Source organism: Rhynchophorus ferrugineus, unplaced genomic scaffold (genome assembly GCF_030347505.1).
Source record: "Rhynchophorus ferrugineus isolate W39M unplaced genomic scaffold, kcgeb_rfMv2 rfM7, whole genome shotgun sequence".
Lineage (NCBI taxonomy): Eukaryota > Metazoa > Arthropoda > Insecta > Coleoptera > Curculionidae > Rhynchophorus > Rhynchophorus ferrugineus.
In genome coordinates, this window is record NW_027472586.1 from 14175595 (window position 1) to 14191773 (window position 16179).

The 16179-nt window shown below is 32.4% G+C and overlaps 2 protein-coding genes across 3 annotated transcripts in view; one reads left to right on the forward strand and one right to left on the reverse strand.

Moving 5' to 3' along the window:
* Positions 1 to 16179, forward strand: part of AdoR (Adenosine receptor) — an 88624-nt gene that overhangs the window by 69167 nt on the left and 3278 nt on the right. The gene's annotated exons all lie outside the window — the stretch shown is intronic.
* LOC143199950 (tubulin beta-4B chain-like) lies at positions 1730 to 14080 on the reverse strand. The gene is made up of 7 exons (XM_076410153.1): positions 13976 to 14080; positions 13737 to 13927; positions 13533 to 13677; positions 4011 to 4224; positions 2467 to 2688; positions 2138 to 2413; positions 1730 to 2080 (listed from the first exon to the last, which is right to left on the reverse strand). Exons 1-7 carry the CDS (start codon positions 14030 to 14032, stop codon positions 1836 to 1838), a joined length of 1350 nt encoding a protein of 449 aa, XP_076266268.1. The 5' UTR covers positions 14033 to 14080; the 3' UTR covers positions 1730 to 1835.

Below are 16179 nucleotides of genomic sequence, written 5' to 3' on the forward strand. Positions count from 1 at the left end.
CGAGCTACGATGATATTCGACCCTTTTTAACCTCGTGAATGAACAATAAAATTTTTAAATTTACCTTTTTAAGTCCTTTTCTGTGATTTAATAAATAGGTCGTAAATATAACTTTTGTGTAAGCTAATAGATTATACTCTTAAACTGCTTTGGGCTAATATAAAGGTACTTAGTCAGACACACTAATAAACAAACAATAATGAAAGCATTAACATTTAACAAGCAAATATACAAATATACTCTGTTGCGTTGCAAGAAAGATTGTCATATTTAGCGGTTGCTAATTTAACAGGTCAATTGAAAAGTCACCGGCCCGACACATAGATGGCGCTACTAGAATTAAATCCATATGTTTTTTAGGTAGCTTTAACCCTCAAAAGATGCGGGTATAAATTCGAAAGCGGTCAGATCATTAGTTTGTGAATTATAGCATTTTGAGTGAAGCAACTTTTGTTAATGTGAAAAAAATTGATAAAAAGGAGTTTCGCTTGTTGATAAAATATTGCTTTTTGAAGGTAAAAATACAGTTAAAGCAAAAACTTGGCTTGATGCCGAGTTTTCTGACACTGCCCAACGAAAATCAACCATCAAGAATTGATATGCTAAGTTTAGACCTGGTGAAATGAGCACCAAAGACAGTGAAGGCAGTGGACGCCCAAAATAGGTTGTAACCGACGAAAACATTTAAAAAATCCACAAAATGATTTTGAATGACCGTAAATTGAAATTGAATAAAATAGCAGACACTCTAAAAGTATCAACTTAACGTATACATCATATAATTCACAAGTATTTGGGTATGAAAAAGCTTGCACAGATCTGGTGGAGTGGGTGCCGCGCGAGCTCACTTTTGACGAAAAACAACGAGGAGTTGATGATTCATAATAAACTCGAGTTTTTGCATTGATATGTGACAATGGATGAAACATGGCTCCATCATTTCACTCCGAAGTCCAATCGACAGTCATCCGAGTGGACTGCACACGATGAACCCGCTCCAAAGCGTGGGAAAACGCAACAGTCATCTGGCAAGATTAAGGCGTCTGTATTTTGGGATGCGCATGGAATAATTTTCATTGATTCCCTTGAAAAGGAAGGACCATCAACAGCGACTATTACATAGCGTAATTGGACCGTTTGAGGACGAAATCGCCCGAAAACGGCCGCATCTGAAGAAAAAAAGTGCTGCTTCACCAAGAAAAGTGCACCGTGTCACAAGTCAGTGAAAACGATGGCAAAAATCCATCCATCCACCGTACTCTCCAGATCTGGCCCCCAACGACTATTTCCTGTTATCAATCTCAAAAGAGTGCTCACTGGGAAGAAATGTTCATCGAATGAATATACCTCAGTTTCGGCGATCACCTCGCCGAAACTGAGGTATATTTTGAAGCAAAGGACAAATCGTACTATAAAAATGGTATCGAAAAGTTGGAGGGTCGCTATAATCAGTGTATCACCCTTGAAGGGAATTATGTTGAATAAATAAAAACTAATTTAGGCCGGTGACTTTTCAACTGACCTGTTATTTACGAAAGCTATGAGTGTTATTTTCTGTAGAACGCCCCCATAAATAAGATCCCTAAATGTATTTAAGCTAAAATATTTTTAGAAGCCATGAGAATTTCGAATACTACCTACAAAATACATCAGCCTCGGGTATTTGTAAATTAATTACGTATTTTAATTAAAAATAATTCAAATACTGTAACTCTGACTATATTGCTAGACAGATTATTATAACGTGTCTCCTCTCAATCTACGAAATGGCGAATGCGTACGTTATTTGATTAAAAGTATTAAAAAAACATGACACTTTTATTATTAAATATCTTTCAATCATCATCTTCCTCTTGAGCATCATTATCGGACACCTCTTCTTCATCGGAGTCTTCATCTTTACTTGCCTCGTATTGCTGATACTCCGAGATGAGATCGTTCATGTTCGATTCAGCCTCGGTGAACTCCTTCTCCTCCATACCTTCTCCGGTGTACCAGTGCAGGAATGCTTTGCGACGAAACATTGCGGAAAAGGATTCGCCAATTCGCTTGAACAGTTCCTGGATCGCCGTACTGTTTCCTGGAAGATATCAGTGCTTGCTTTCAAGCTGGCGAGTTTTAGATGAAAGATGGATACCTATGAAAGTGGCGCACATCTTCAAGCCTCTCGGGGGTATATCGCAAACCGCTGTCTTGACGTTATTCGGTATCCATTCAACGAAATAGCTACTGTTCTTGTCTTGTATGTTCACCATTTGTTCTTCAACCTGTCGAGTGGACATGCGTCCGCGAAATATGGAGGCCACCGTCAGATAACGACCCTTTCGGGGGTCACAAGCGCACATCAAGTTTTTGGCGTCGAATAGCTGCTGTACCAGTTCCGGTACCGTGCTTGCCTTGTAGGGTCTGTTGCCTATGAATCAGTTGAGGTGGTGAAATGATCATCGATACTGCTCGAGAAAATACCTCTGGAGAATAACGGCGCAAACCCGGGAATAAAGAAGTGTAACCTGGGAAACGGTACCATATTCACTTGAATCTTTCGTAGGTCGGCGTTCAGTTGGCCTGGAAATCTGATACAAGTGGTAACTCCCGCCATCACCGCCGAAATGAGATGATTCAGGTCTGCCAGGCTTGGCGCTGATAGCTTCAGCGTTCGGAAGCAAATGTCATGTAAGGCTTCATTATCTTATAGAAATTTAATGTTTGTAAGTAGTCTTCATTTGTAGAATACTCAATATAAAAATTATCAAATATAAGGATTTTTGAATATAACTTGTAGGTATCGTTTAGAAAAAGTGATAAAATGGTGAAGGAACTCTAATATGAAAATATTTTTAAAAATGTGTGCATTATGTAATCTTACGGGTGTTCCATACATTGTTTTAATGTTTAGCTTAATTAATTACTAATATTAATTAACAACTTATTTTTAGACATTAAAATGAACAAAAACTATAACAGATATTTTTATTTATAAGGTCGTTTATTTTGCGTCAGTCCCATACTTTGTTTGAAAATATAGTTTATCTATTGCTTTCTACTTTGCCTTATGCTCCACTTGGGAACTATAACAACTCACAAACAAATTAAGCTATTTTATGATTGTTAATATCCTTTTCAATATTCATCTCAACCCTTGATGAACAAATTAACGTTTTTATTACCTGCAATATTCGGTTAGTGCTTTGTTAAGAAATGTATTTACTGATTTTAATCAAAAGTTAATTTTAATAAAAAATTAATTAATTAAATTTTGTTCAGTGAGTTGAAAATGCCTGAATTTGTTTACTTTTTTAAGAAGTTTTACTGTTTTACCTCAGTTTGAAGAAAAAGGTGGCTAAATATTATTGAATGCTGTGTGAAGCTTATGGCAACCATGCTCCATCAATTTCAACAGATGAATACTGATTTCGACTTTTTAAAGGTATTATTCGTTGATGAACCATGTAAAACGCAAAAAGAATATGCATAATTATTGGAAGTAACACAAGAAACTATTTCCAATCGTTTGAAGAACATGGAAATGATCTAAAAGTTTGGATATCTTGTATCATATGCATCAAAGCCGGCAAAGCCATAAATGTTTTTTGCATCCTATTGTTAACGTAATCTCTTTTGTACGAGTTCAATAACTTATTTCGATATCTACCTTGACTCATTAATGCTAATATTTACTATTACTTTATCTTAGAACTCGATAATGAACAAAATTCCTTTTTCAGAAACATTTAAAATAGCGAATATGTTTAAAAATTTTAACTTAGTTCTAATATTAATTAATAATTTATTTTGAGTTATAAAGTGGTGAAGGCGCTTAATGTGGAAAATATTTTTAAAAAATGTGCACGAGTTCTGCACATTCTTTAGATATTTAACTTTACTAATTAGTTATAATATTAATTAATAATTTCTTTTAGTACACAACAATGAACAAAATTTTCCGATGTTCCTTTACCAAAATCATAATATGGCGGAGGCGAAATATTAAATAGTTTTTTTATTATTACCTATGATGTAAGTTTCATCCGAATTTTCTACCAGATGCGTGATAGACATGGTTGCATTATATGGCTCGACAACTGTATCCGAGACCTTTGGGCTGGGGATAATCGTGAATGTACTGATAATACGGTCCGGGTATTCCTCTCTGATCTTGTCCAACAGTAAACAGCCCAATCCTGAACCCGTACCTCCACCAATAGAGTGGACTATTTGAAACCCCTAAAAATATAATTCGTCTAAAGATCGCTTCCTTTAATTTTTAGTCTAGATATTTTAATTACTTTAAAAACTTGATCCGGTATCTACCATTATAATGTAAATGTAAATAATAATAAAATAAAATATAAGTTCCTAAAAATTGGTCTCTTCAAAATTATAAAAGGGCGAATGCGCGTTTAAATAAATATAGAATGTTTATTATTAATTTTTATTCACAATAATGCGATGTATGTTGGCTAATATAATTGCAAATTTATATAAATATATTAACTGCATGTCAGTTTACTTTTTATGCTAACTTCTCATCATAATATAAGGCAGGAGAAGAAGTAATTTCGGTTTTCATTAGCAGATGATTTTAAAGTCGAATACCTCTAATAATTGATATTCAATGAAGGCATATATAGCGTGTTTCTATGGTAACAGTTCATAGAATATTATAGAAATAAAGACAGCATCATTCATTTACTGAGCAAAAAGTTACTGTGCTTTGAATATGAAAATTCCAGAAGGTCATTTTCGTCATATTTTACCTTGTTTTTTGTAGCTCAAGCATCGAAAGCTACGTGTACGTATTAGAATCAGTTTGTTCGTTTTGGGTCCGGAAATGTTAATATTAAAATTTAACCTTTTACGGTGAACCATTTACATAAGAGTGGATACCAAAAGAATCTCGATAACTCAAAGAAGCATAATGGAATTTGGACCATAACGGTTTCCATTTGTGAGTCACTGCTGAAACAAAACAAAATCAATTTTGGAAGGGAATAATGGAGTTTAAAGGCGTTCATCATGAGCTGCTCACACTAGGTGTGCCAATAATTATTTTCTATTTTTTTTTTGCTAAAGAAAACACGTTTTTTTACAAGGGCATTTATTCAAAAATAGATGGAAAGAACGGATTCTAACAATTTGCCCATCTCTCAGGCAATTTATGGATTACGCGCGTACCCCATCAATACGAAAAAATGGCAATCGGACGGGACCAGGTTTGGACGTAACAGTGTGTGCGATAAATTTTTACATCCAAGTAATTTTAACTCTTCTTTGACTGGTTTGGCTGTATGCGGCAGCGTGTTGTCATGCTGCGAAATAATCTTGTCATATCTTTGAGCGTATTGTGGACGTTTTTCGATCAATTCAAATTGGTCATTTGCTATCAGTAGCGATCAGTATTAACTGTTTCTTCAAGTATCAATAGTTCGTAATATACGGCACCAACATATTCCCATAAGACACAGATCACAACTAGACATTTAAAAATAATTATAAATGTATAACGCTGTTATTTAGGCTGAACGTAACTTGTTTAATTTTGAGGTTAATGTCGGTAAATAAAATAGCATATATCATAATCATAACATTGCATATTTATGGCTAGTGAAATCTATTCCGACACACCTGATACAGCTGCCCAAATAACCAAGCAGATGATTAAAGAATTGTCAGAAGAGGAAAGGCGATGATGGAAGGAATTGATGGCAGACATCACAACAACGCGAAAATTCAGTTCCTGCAAAATTGTCTTTATGGTATAATATCACTAGGTCCAGTTTATCGCCTACAAATCTCAAAGTTGTACAGTGACGAAATTATTAATTTCCAAGAAAAATGGGAAAAGGTAGTCGATCAAAACTGATTAGTATTTGACATGTATATGAATTCAGTTATTAGCATTTAACAATTACATGAATAAATTCGCTTTTAAAAACAGAAATGCGACTGAAATTTTGTGTCCTCCAACCAATTATATTAACAGTGTTTATTTTTAGTGTTCTCTATTATTCTATCTACATTATGCGATTTCTATTCTATAATATACTATTATACCATTCTTAAGATAGTAGTAGACATGTTAATGTCAAATGGTGTTTCTCAAACTCTTTGACCAGTAATCTTTCTCTTGAATAAAATATTTTTAATATGTTACATCTTACATTAAATATGCCTAGTATATTCTTAATTTATAAAATTAATGTATTACTATTATTATCTTCAACTCGCATTAATAGACAAGCAAGGCGAGTACGAGATTAATGCATCAGCAATAATTTTAGGTCAAGTTGGGAGTATCTCCCAATTAACCAGTGCAGTGCTTTCATTTTGACTCTGATCTGCTCTGTTTTTTATCTAATGTGATGTATCCAATTAAATCTACCATCGAGATGGATGCCGAGGTATTTAGCAGATTCTGCTTGAAGAATCGGACATCCTTCAAGTAATATAATTAGATTTTTGTCATTCCCGCAAAATTAAAAAATTAACATGGATAGATTTAGAGCTATTAAGCTGGATTTTCCAGTCCCTAGTTTATTTGTAGATCTTGTTAACTGCCACTTGTACTTTTTCTGCAGCCTTAGACAGAGGTACATCTTTTGCCATGATAATTGTGCCGTTGGTAAAATATTCCAAGGACTTTTTTATTATTGGGATATGTTATGTAGATCAGTTACTGGAATGGCCCCAAGACATAACCCTGTGAAACTCCAGCCCAAGATAGTTTTAAATATTGAGAATGTCTCTTCATACGAAACTCTAAGTTGTTTAACACCTTTTAATGGAAATTTCTCAAATAATTTGGATAAGGCAGGTAACAGCGAAATAGGCCTCTAAGATCCTATTTGTTCTGCTGGTTTATCAGATTTTATAATCATAATTATTGGTGCCACCTTAAAATTGCCATTCCGGAATACGCTTCACTCTCAAATAGTTATCCAATATGTATGTCAACATGATGATTGTTTTTCATAGCAATTCCAGGAGCCTTTTTAGAATTGAGGTTGTTATTCCGTAGCAACTTTTATTGGAGAAATCAGATTTATAACTACATTGGGCTAATAAAAAGGAGTTGTGTCTGTTGTAGATTCGATATCATTCGGTTGGAATACATTAGGTAAATGTTGAGCGTGTAATTCAGCCTTTTTGTCGTTACGTCATACCTATTCGTTTCGACGATTCTAATAGACGACACTAGTAATTGGTTTTTTAAATTTTCCAGTTTCTTTCCATAGTAAGCAATTTTTGTCTGCTTCCTGGCTTAGACATATACACTCAAATATTTTTCGAAACATTTCTGTTTATATTCTTTAATCTTTTGATTTGTCTGATTATTAATTCTAATAAATATTGAAATTTCTTGGAAATGCTTTATATTTTTTTTATAATTAAAGCTTTAGAAACACGTTCGCTGGGGTGTAGTGTCCAGTAGGTATTATAACCTCGTATTTTAATGTATTTTTTGTGGAGTTCTAGTTCCTGAGCTCGTTGATTTAACCCATCTGTGTTCCAAGTTATAATTCTAAAGAACGAATTTTTCCATTATTTTTCCGGATTTTTTCAATTAATCTACCCTGCTCGCGTACTGACTGAAAATCAAAAATAAACGAAATAAATGAATTGAAATTGTGGCAGATTTCGGTTTGAAATTTACTTACAATTTCCTGCATTTTGTTTTGATATGATTATTACTATATTTTTTGAGCTTTTTCAACTTGTGCTAAACGTTGTACTGCTGTAATTTTATTTGACTGAAGTTCTTTTTTTCGTATACTACACCTTTTTTCTTACATAATGTACATGTTGTTACACTATTATATTGTTCTCTGCATTGACTTATATAGTGTTTACCTGTATGCTCAAGCTGTTGGCAGTTTGTACATTGAGAAATACTATTAGTTATCTTCGGGGGTTCGACTTTGATCTTAAAGTCTATGAAATGTTTTATGTCATAAATGGTTTTAGTGTTTTCATTTTGTACTAAAAATGTAGCGGAAAAGCGGAAAGGTCTTGTGGGAAGGAAAAAGAATTTTCTTCTTCACTTTAGGCGTGACAGTGGCCACTTCATGTCCGTAAGCCTCCTGATATATGTATCAATTGATTAGGGATAGCCTTTGAATGTTATATGAACAAATTCACTTAGAAAAATATTAAAAAGAATGGATGAAAAACATGAATGAGAATGAATTTACTTTCTCCACAAACCGTTATATTAATAAGGATATATGTCGTTCTATATAAAATATGAGATTTTTATTTGACATTAGCCGTAACATAGTAACAGATACGTTAGTATCAATCCATAGCTATAGGCATCCTACTCGTAATATTGCTCTTGAACATAATAATGTCGAAAAAGTGTATATCATTTAATAAGTGTCTTTAAAAAATTATAAAATGGCGAAGGCCAATAGTAATAGAATGGCGAAGGCGAAATGTATATAATAGTGAAGGTGCGCCCGGTTGTTTATCTACGAAAATGTCTGGTGAAAAGTCCTGAATCGAACCGGTGGATCCTTCCCCGGATAAGTCAATATCCGGCAAATTAACCGCGACTGCTCTCCAAACAATCGTTCGAATAATCACCCCACGTTATCAACCAAAACAAAAAAAAAATCGGCTCCAATTTTCCTGTATTTTATCAAGCGATCTCCAACATAAACACAGCGTTATTCCCTCTTAGTTATTACGGTCTCGTTTTGCGAAAACTTCCACTATTAGACCTACATTTCGGTTTGTTTTTTTAAAGGAAAACCACCCCCGCAAAAGCCCTCTTATAAAATATGTTTTTTATATACGTGCATAGGGCTCCATATACAGGCCGACGTCGCCAGCGAATTTATAGCTTCGCGAGCCGCCGAAATGTAATAAAAACTTTCAGGCGAGGGTTCGACGGCGGCCTAATGGAGCTGGTGAGAAGCTGGTAAAAGTTTGTAAGACGTCAACGGGCTGCCGGGGAAAGTGACGCGCTTCCCTTCGACTACGTAATAATGAAAGGAAACAAATTACCCGCACATTGATTTTACATCCCCTGATTGATATTTGAAATCATTTGTTTTCGACTACATTCTGGTTTTTCGTTTCCAAAAGTGATTTTTAGTGTTGCGACGCAATTATAGTCTATTGAAAGTTTTTTTAGCAATGGGTCATGGATATTTGTGACGTCGAAACATTGTAATGTTGTCGCATCAACTCTGAGTTTAAGTTCAGTTTGGTTTTGACATACAACAAAATTTTAATCTAAATAATATAATTGAACAAAAATGTTATCAAATATAATTTATTTTAACATTATGTTACATCTAATACATATATTATCGAAGGACTTAAAACTACAATTAAGAACACAGATATTATAATTTGTAGGTTAGATTTATTTTGTTTACATTGAACTCTTTTCCACACCACCTTCAGTCACTTTCACTTCCTGACTCACGGTCCAATTCAATCACTAAACTGTTTATTTCTAATCTGTCTACAATATGTTCACGATTACACCATTTATCAATTATTTTCTCTGTATGTCTTATCGAGTTCATCCAAACCGAAGGTGTTATGGTTAACAATGCTTCCTTCCACATATCCACCTTCCATATTCCAACAGTTTTTGATGGAATATCCTTCACGGCCAGCAATATATCTGCAATTAACTATTAATAAGTATAATGACCAACAAAACCTAATCGAATGCTATTGTAACCTTTTTCCATCAATTTTCGTTGTCTTTGCACTTTTTTTGTTACTGTCTTGCCAAGAGTACTGAACCATTTTGAAATATTCAAATTTCATCAGGATACACAAATTCAAATAGTTTATCTTCGTTGGTCTTATTTTATTATTTAAAAATTTAATTATTTTTAAGGTAATGTCTGGAATTCCCATTAAACCTCTCCGAGGGTTATCTTTATACCTTTTAAACGCTATGCCCTGTAAGAGTGTATGAAGGGATGTCTTACATCCCTCAAAAAGCTGCATGTACCTAATTCTTTTATGTATACTTTCCAGACAGACAATTTTCTCTAAAATAATTTTATTAAATTATGTTTATATCGATATACTGTTCTTGTACATCTCGTATATTTGGTATCGAATAGAGCCAATATCAAGATGGTCAAGATTCGTCACCCACTATGTATGTAGACTGGTTTTCTTAGGTGAATTTAACGTAATATTCTTCATTTTGTAACCGATGTTATTCACAGTACCCACACTAATATTTACCGCGGCAGCAACCCACTTAAAAACATTATATGTACAACAAAGTAATATGATATATTACGAAGCGACTTAAAATTTATCAAAACAATCAAAGAGCTAAAACAATGTTTGCGGGTTTATAACCTATAGTAATTATAACTAATATGTTGAATATGAATGAACATTTTTGTTCAATTATTTTATTTAGATTAGAATTTTTTGTATGTCAAAGCCAAACTGAACTAAAACTCAGAGTTAATGCGGCAACATTGCAATGTTTCGACGTCACAAATAGCCATTGACGCATTACTAAAAGAACTTTGAATAGACTATATATTCGAATCAGTGATCACAGTGTATTAAATTAATCATATTTCTATCAAAATAGAGTAGAAGGACTAATTTAAAAATGATATGTTATTAAAACTTGTTTTCACAGTATTTTCAATATAAGATCAGAAATATATTTGATAAATAACATTAATTAAAATAATAAATATCTGTATATTAAAAGATATTAAAATATATGCAAACTATCTCAAAAACTGACACTTACTAACATTTTTTAAACTGCATTTAATTAAATATAATTTCCATTAACTTTCAATAACCAACAAAGTGTTAAAAAGTGTAAAGTACTACGCCACTGAACATTATAACAAATTATTATAAATAAAATTATTTTCAGAATTGTAACCATTTTAGAGCATCTAATTTAGGTACACATGATCTTTCTTTACTTTTGTTAATGATATTTAACTTTAGCTTGTATGTTAAAATAATAACTAATACAATTAGGTAATTTATTTTTTATAATTTACAAATATATATTAAAGCAACGTACTTAGGATCTATAAATAGAGATATAGATCGATCTAACTTGGGTCTATAAAGTAATTAATCAAAATAATTGATACAAGGTTCGACGAATAAAATGTCATATAGTCACATGTTCTATTGCATTAATTATTAAACACCTTAATATTCATCAGTGCTCAAAAATGTTTACAAATGTGCTGTTAATAATTCATAATTTCTTCTATTTGTATGGCTATGGGTATGCCATATATGCGAATTATGTAGTTACTTTCATTTTAAATCCTGTATATTTTCATTGCTTCATTTATGTATTTACATAGTCCTTATTCTTATCTTTATCCATATTTCTCACCTAATATATATAATTAATAATATATATATATATATATATATATAATTATGTACTTCACTCTTCAATCACGCCCTTGCAGATAGCTTATCTTTAGTTTATCTTCTATGACTTTCATATATTGCTTTTGTTGTTATTTGTTGGTTATTGAAAATTAATGGAAAATTAGATTTAATTAAATGCAGTTTAAACATTTTAGTTAGTATCAGTTCTTGAGATAGTTTTCATATAATTTAATATGTTTTAATATACAGATGTGTTCAGACATTTATTATTTTAATTAATATTATGTTTCTGATTCTATATTGAAAATACTGTGAAAATAAGTTTTAGTAACATATCATTTCTAAATTAGTCATTTTACTCTATTATGAGAAAAACATGATTAATTTAATACACCGAATTTCAACCACAGGGCGATTACTAGTAGTTATAAATGTAATTAGTGTTTTCCTACCGGAAGGGCGTATTTAGCGCTAGGAACATGATCCTGACAAGAAGAATCCATTTACGAAAATCGGTGGAATTCTCTCGCTTGTTAGTAAGAATCTACATTTATCCAAGGCATCAGAAGAAACAACGATACCGAAAATCGTTATTTTCTGTAAGTAATTTTCCATTTTACTTGCACGAGTAATTTAAAAAGCATACTTCTTGAGACTGTGTAGACAATAATCAAGTTATAGTAGCCTAAACTCCTATAGTGGAAGAAGAATTGTCACCATTTACATTCATTTTGTTTCCTGGATCAGAAGAAATTTAAAAAGATGCAATTTTTTATTTTATCGGCTAATAAAATTTCGAAGTTAGAAGTAGAGCCGAGAGACTATCTGAATTGTAAAAACACATTTGTGTGGCCCAGTTAAAAACCGTACTACCGTAGGTCAGAGTCAATCCTGTTAAATCAATTATTCAGGATTCAGGATTTCTTTCATGGCTTTAACCGATTCGTTCTTACTTAAGATATCGTACTTCGAAAAATAAGCTTTGGAAGAATTATAAATAACCCTTATTGCGATTACTTATCACATTTCGAATTTAAAAGTCTAGATGTACTATACCGATACCAAAAATGCATTGCCTATGATAACGAGAAACAACAGGTAGCTTATAAAGCCTATTTAAAAAATAATATAAACAGAATTAGAATTACTTTCTATAATACTTTACTATATAATTGCTTTCTAACAGGAATGCTGCAAAACAATCTGCCACTGCAACATTAAAATTAAATATAATATATACGTTTTTATAACGTGAAAATTAATTCAAAGTAATTGCAGCAGACACTTGTTAATATTATATGATTCAATCAAGTATAGTTCGCGTTAAAAAACGTGTTTTAAAATTTATATAGTAAAAGTTTTTTAAGTAAAATAAACGATTAATACATAAATATATACAGGGGATTGACAAGATTATTGTTAAGAGATAGTTCTGGAGGTTATTGTTTGTGAACATTTTCATGAGATTTTTCTAAGTATGGTATTATACCATATACGTTTTTTGGCAACATTCAAACTTATATCAGAAATAAATTAATAAAATCTTAAACAATTACAGATACAAGGAAAAATTTATTTACTGCGTTTTATTATATATTAATTATATCTCAATTTGTTATGAGTACGGTTAGTACTATCGGATATAGATCATCAGTTCTTCAAACTTATTGTATGGTCATCAAACCGGATATGGCCATTGATAGGCGTTGTGTTCGCCATCTAACAGTGAAGCGAATTATTGTCCAAGAACTACAAACGTGTCTTCATCAGAACAACGATTTAGTCAAAATCTTCAAAATAGCATTAGATCGGATGCCATGTGATAATGGCATAATCATAATCAGATTTAACAAAACACCTGTCGATGAACATGCGAGGAGGTTTAATTCAACGACAATCCACGAAATGGCTACTATAATTGTCGAAAAACATTTTTAAGACAAGACGACGAGAATTTCGGGGGATTTACCATCTAGTATCTAATAAATTCTTAAATTAAGTTTAGCAAAAAGGTAGCACGACATTCATTGACTGTTAGACGGTACAAAGTTTGCCAGGTCAGCTAGTAGAATATAATTTCTCTGAGTAAAACTTTAAAGATACAAAAAACATCACAAAAGTCTTTTAAAATGTATTAATAAATATTTGAATATAAATATTACCTGCAAACAATCACATCCTTCCGCTTCCTTCCTTACCACATCCAAAATAGAATCAGCCAGCTCCGCCCCTTCAGTGTACATGCCTTTTGCCCAATTATTACCGGCTCCTCCCTGGCCAAATACGAAACTATCAGGGCTAAACAATCTAATATATCAGGCGACGTTAAGCAATCTCTCCACAACATGGCATGCGTTAATCCGAACCTCCCGAAAGGACCGGAACGCACAGAATCCATCGTGCTTGCCTCCAAGTCAACCAAAACAGCCCTGGGAACAAATCTACCCCCAGTTGCCTCGTTATAGTACACGTTTATCCTTTCCAGTTGGAGATCAGTGTCCCCATGCCAATGACCGGTCGGATCCACGCCATGCTCATCAGAAATTACCTCCCAAAACTGCAAGAAACCGATTGATGATCTCTGTTGACGTATTTAAATCACCACCTTATTCCCTATGTTGTTCCCGGCCTGACCGATTTGAATATGGACTATTTCTCTCATTGTGGTCAATCACTAGAATTTTGCGTTATATTTTGAAGAAAAATTAAACTGACATTAATGACACTAGACGTGACATAACCAAGAAATTTGTGGTGATGCCACAGGAAACAAAAGTGTAACATTTAATAATGTTTTGTGGTATCAGCAAGAGTTGGCCTAAAAAAGGCAAAAATTAATTTAAAAATAATATTTGTAGATTGTTTGTAGAATGTTCTTAGATTTCATAATTGTTTTTATATTGTGTTATTCTTGACGTTACAATAAAAATTACTTAATAACTAGAAAACGGGGTTCAAAATACATCTTAGAGTCACATGACAACTTAAAATACTATGACGTTGAGCAATCTCTTTTTTAACGACAACATTTGTAGCAAATGTATATACAGCCAACTAACCAATTAACCAATTTCTAGGTTGGAGTTATAACCTCTTATCACTATTGCTTTCAAGAATTTTATATGCGTCTGACAACCGAACGACTTTGACAGACCTATTCGTTTACGTGTTCGAACTAGTCAGTTAGCATTGTGTCTCTTTTTAACTAGAATAAAATGAGAAGGAAAATATTGCCTAAAATCTAAAATTAATTTACAAATCACAAATTTACTACTCGTAAATTACAATACATTAAACATCTTAATGTATGTACAAAAAAAAACTTTGAATGGACTATATATATAGTCCGTTCAATAAAACAGTGAACCCACGTTATCTGAATTGATGACGTCAAAACGTCACAATGTCGTCGCATCACTATGAGTTTTAGTTCATTTTGTTTTAACATACAACAAAATTGTAGTCCAAATATAATAATTAAATAAAAATACTGTTATGAAATATAATTTATTTTAACATTATAGTACATCAAATTCATTTATTATCGAATAACTTAACACTACAATTAATTATACAGTTATAATAGTTTGTAGGTTAGGATTGTGTTTTTTATATTTACTTTAGCTCTTCCATACAGCATACGAGTTAGAATTCCAAGCGCGTTTTTTTACGTAGTGGTATCCCCTGGAGGCCTAATCCACCTAGTTAACAATTGTATATCCAAGAAACATATTTTGCTTCCATTAGAGAGCATATTTATCTTAGTTCTTGTTTTCTTCGGTAAAATGTTTCCTTGTAAAGTTATTTTGATATCACTGTATTTCTCCTCGTGTATTCTCTTACCACCTGTATACATATTTCTTGATAAAATTACATTTAATCACTCCATTATCCCTAATGCATTTGCCATCAGCAACACAGTTAGTATTCTTTATCTCCTAACACATTTGCACCAAATGCTCATGTATATTCGGAATTATTACACACATATCTGTGCACATAAATATTTCACACCCTACAATAACAGTTCCGGTAGCTATCATATATTAATTATATACTCACCTTTAGTTATTTCCACTCTCATCACCCTCTCTTGGAAATTCTCAGTATTAAATCATAATCCCATATTCAGAATGTTTCATTCAAGTGAATAACTAAGCTGTTAATTTCCAATCTATCTAACATTTGTTCACGATTCCATCATTTGTAAATCTCTTATTCAATGTATCTGATCGAGTTCATTCAAACCGAAGGTGTTATTAACCATTCCTGTTTCCAGTATGAAGAACAATATATCTGCAATGAATTATTAATAAATGTTATGACTAATAAAACCTAATTAGTTGATATTCCAACGTTTACCTTTTTCCATGAACTTTTGTTGCCTTAACACTGTTTTATTATCATTTTGCCATAAGTGAGCATTGGCTATATTGGCCCCATTCTGTAATATCCACGTCATATCTAAATATACAAATTGAAACAAAGGTCTTCCTTGATTTTATTATATGCTTTTAAAAATTGTATTCTTGTAAAAGCAATGTCTGGAAGTTACACCATTTAAATCTTATATTACCTAACACTGTACGAAGGGATGTTCTACATGTCTCAAATACTATATACCATAGTTCTTAGCTATCTACGGATACTTTCCAGACAGTTTCCTCTGAAATAATTGTATTAAATTATGTTAATATTGAAAAAACTACTCACTTTTTTATACATTTCATATATTTGTCTCTGATAGAGCTAACATCAAGCTGATCTTGATTCGTCACCCGCTTCCTTTTTTTTTCGGTGAATCCAAGA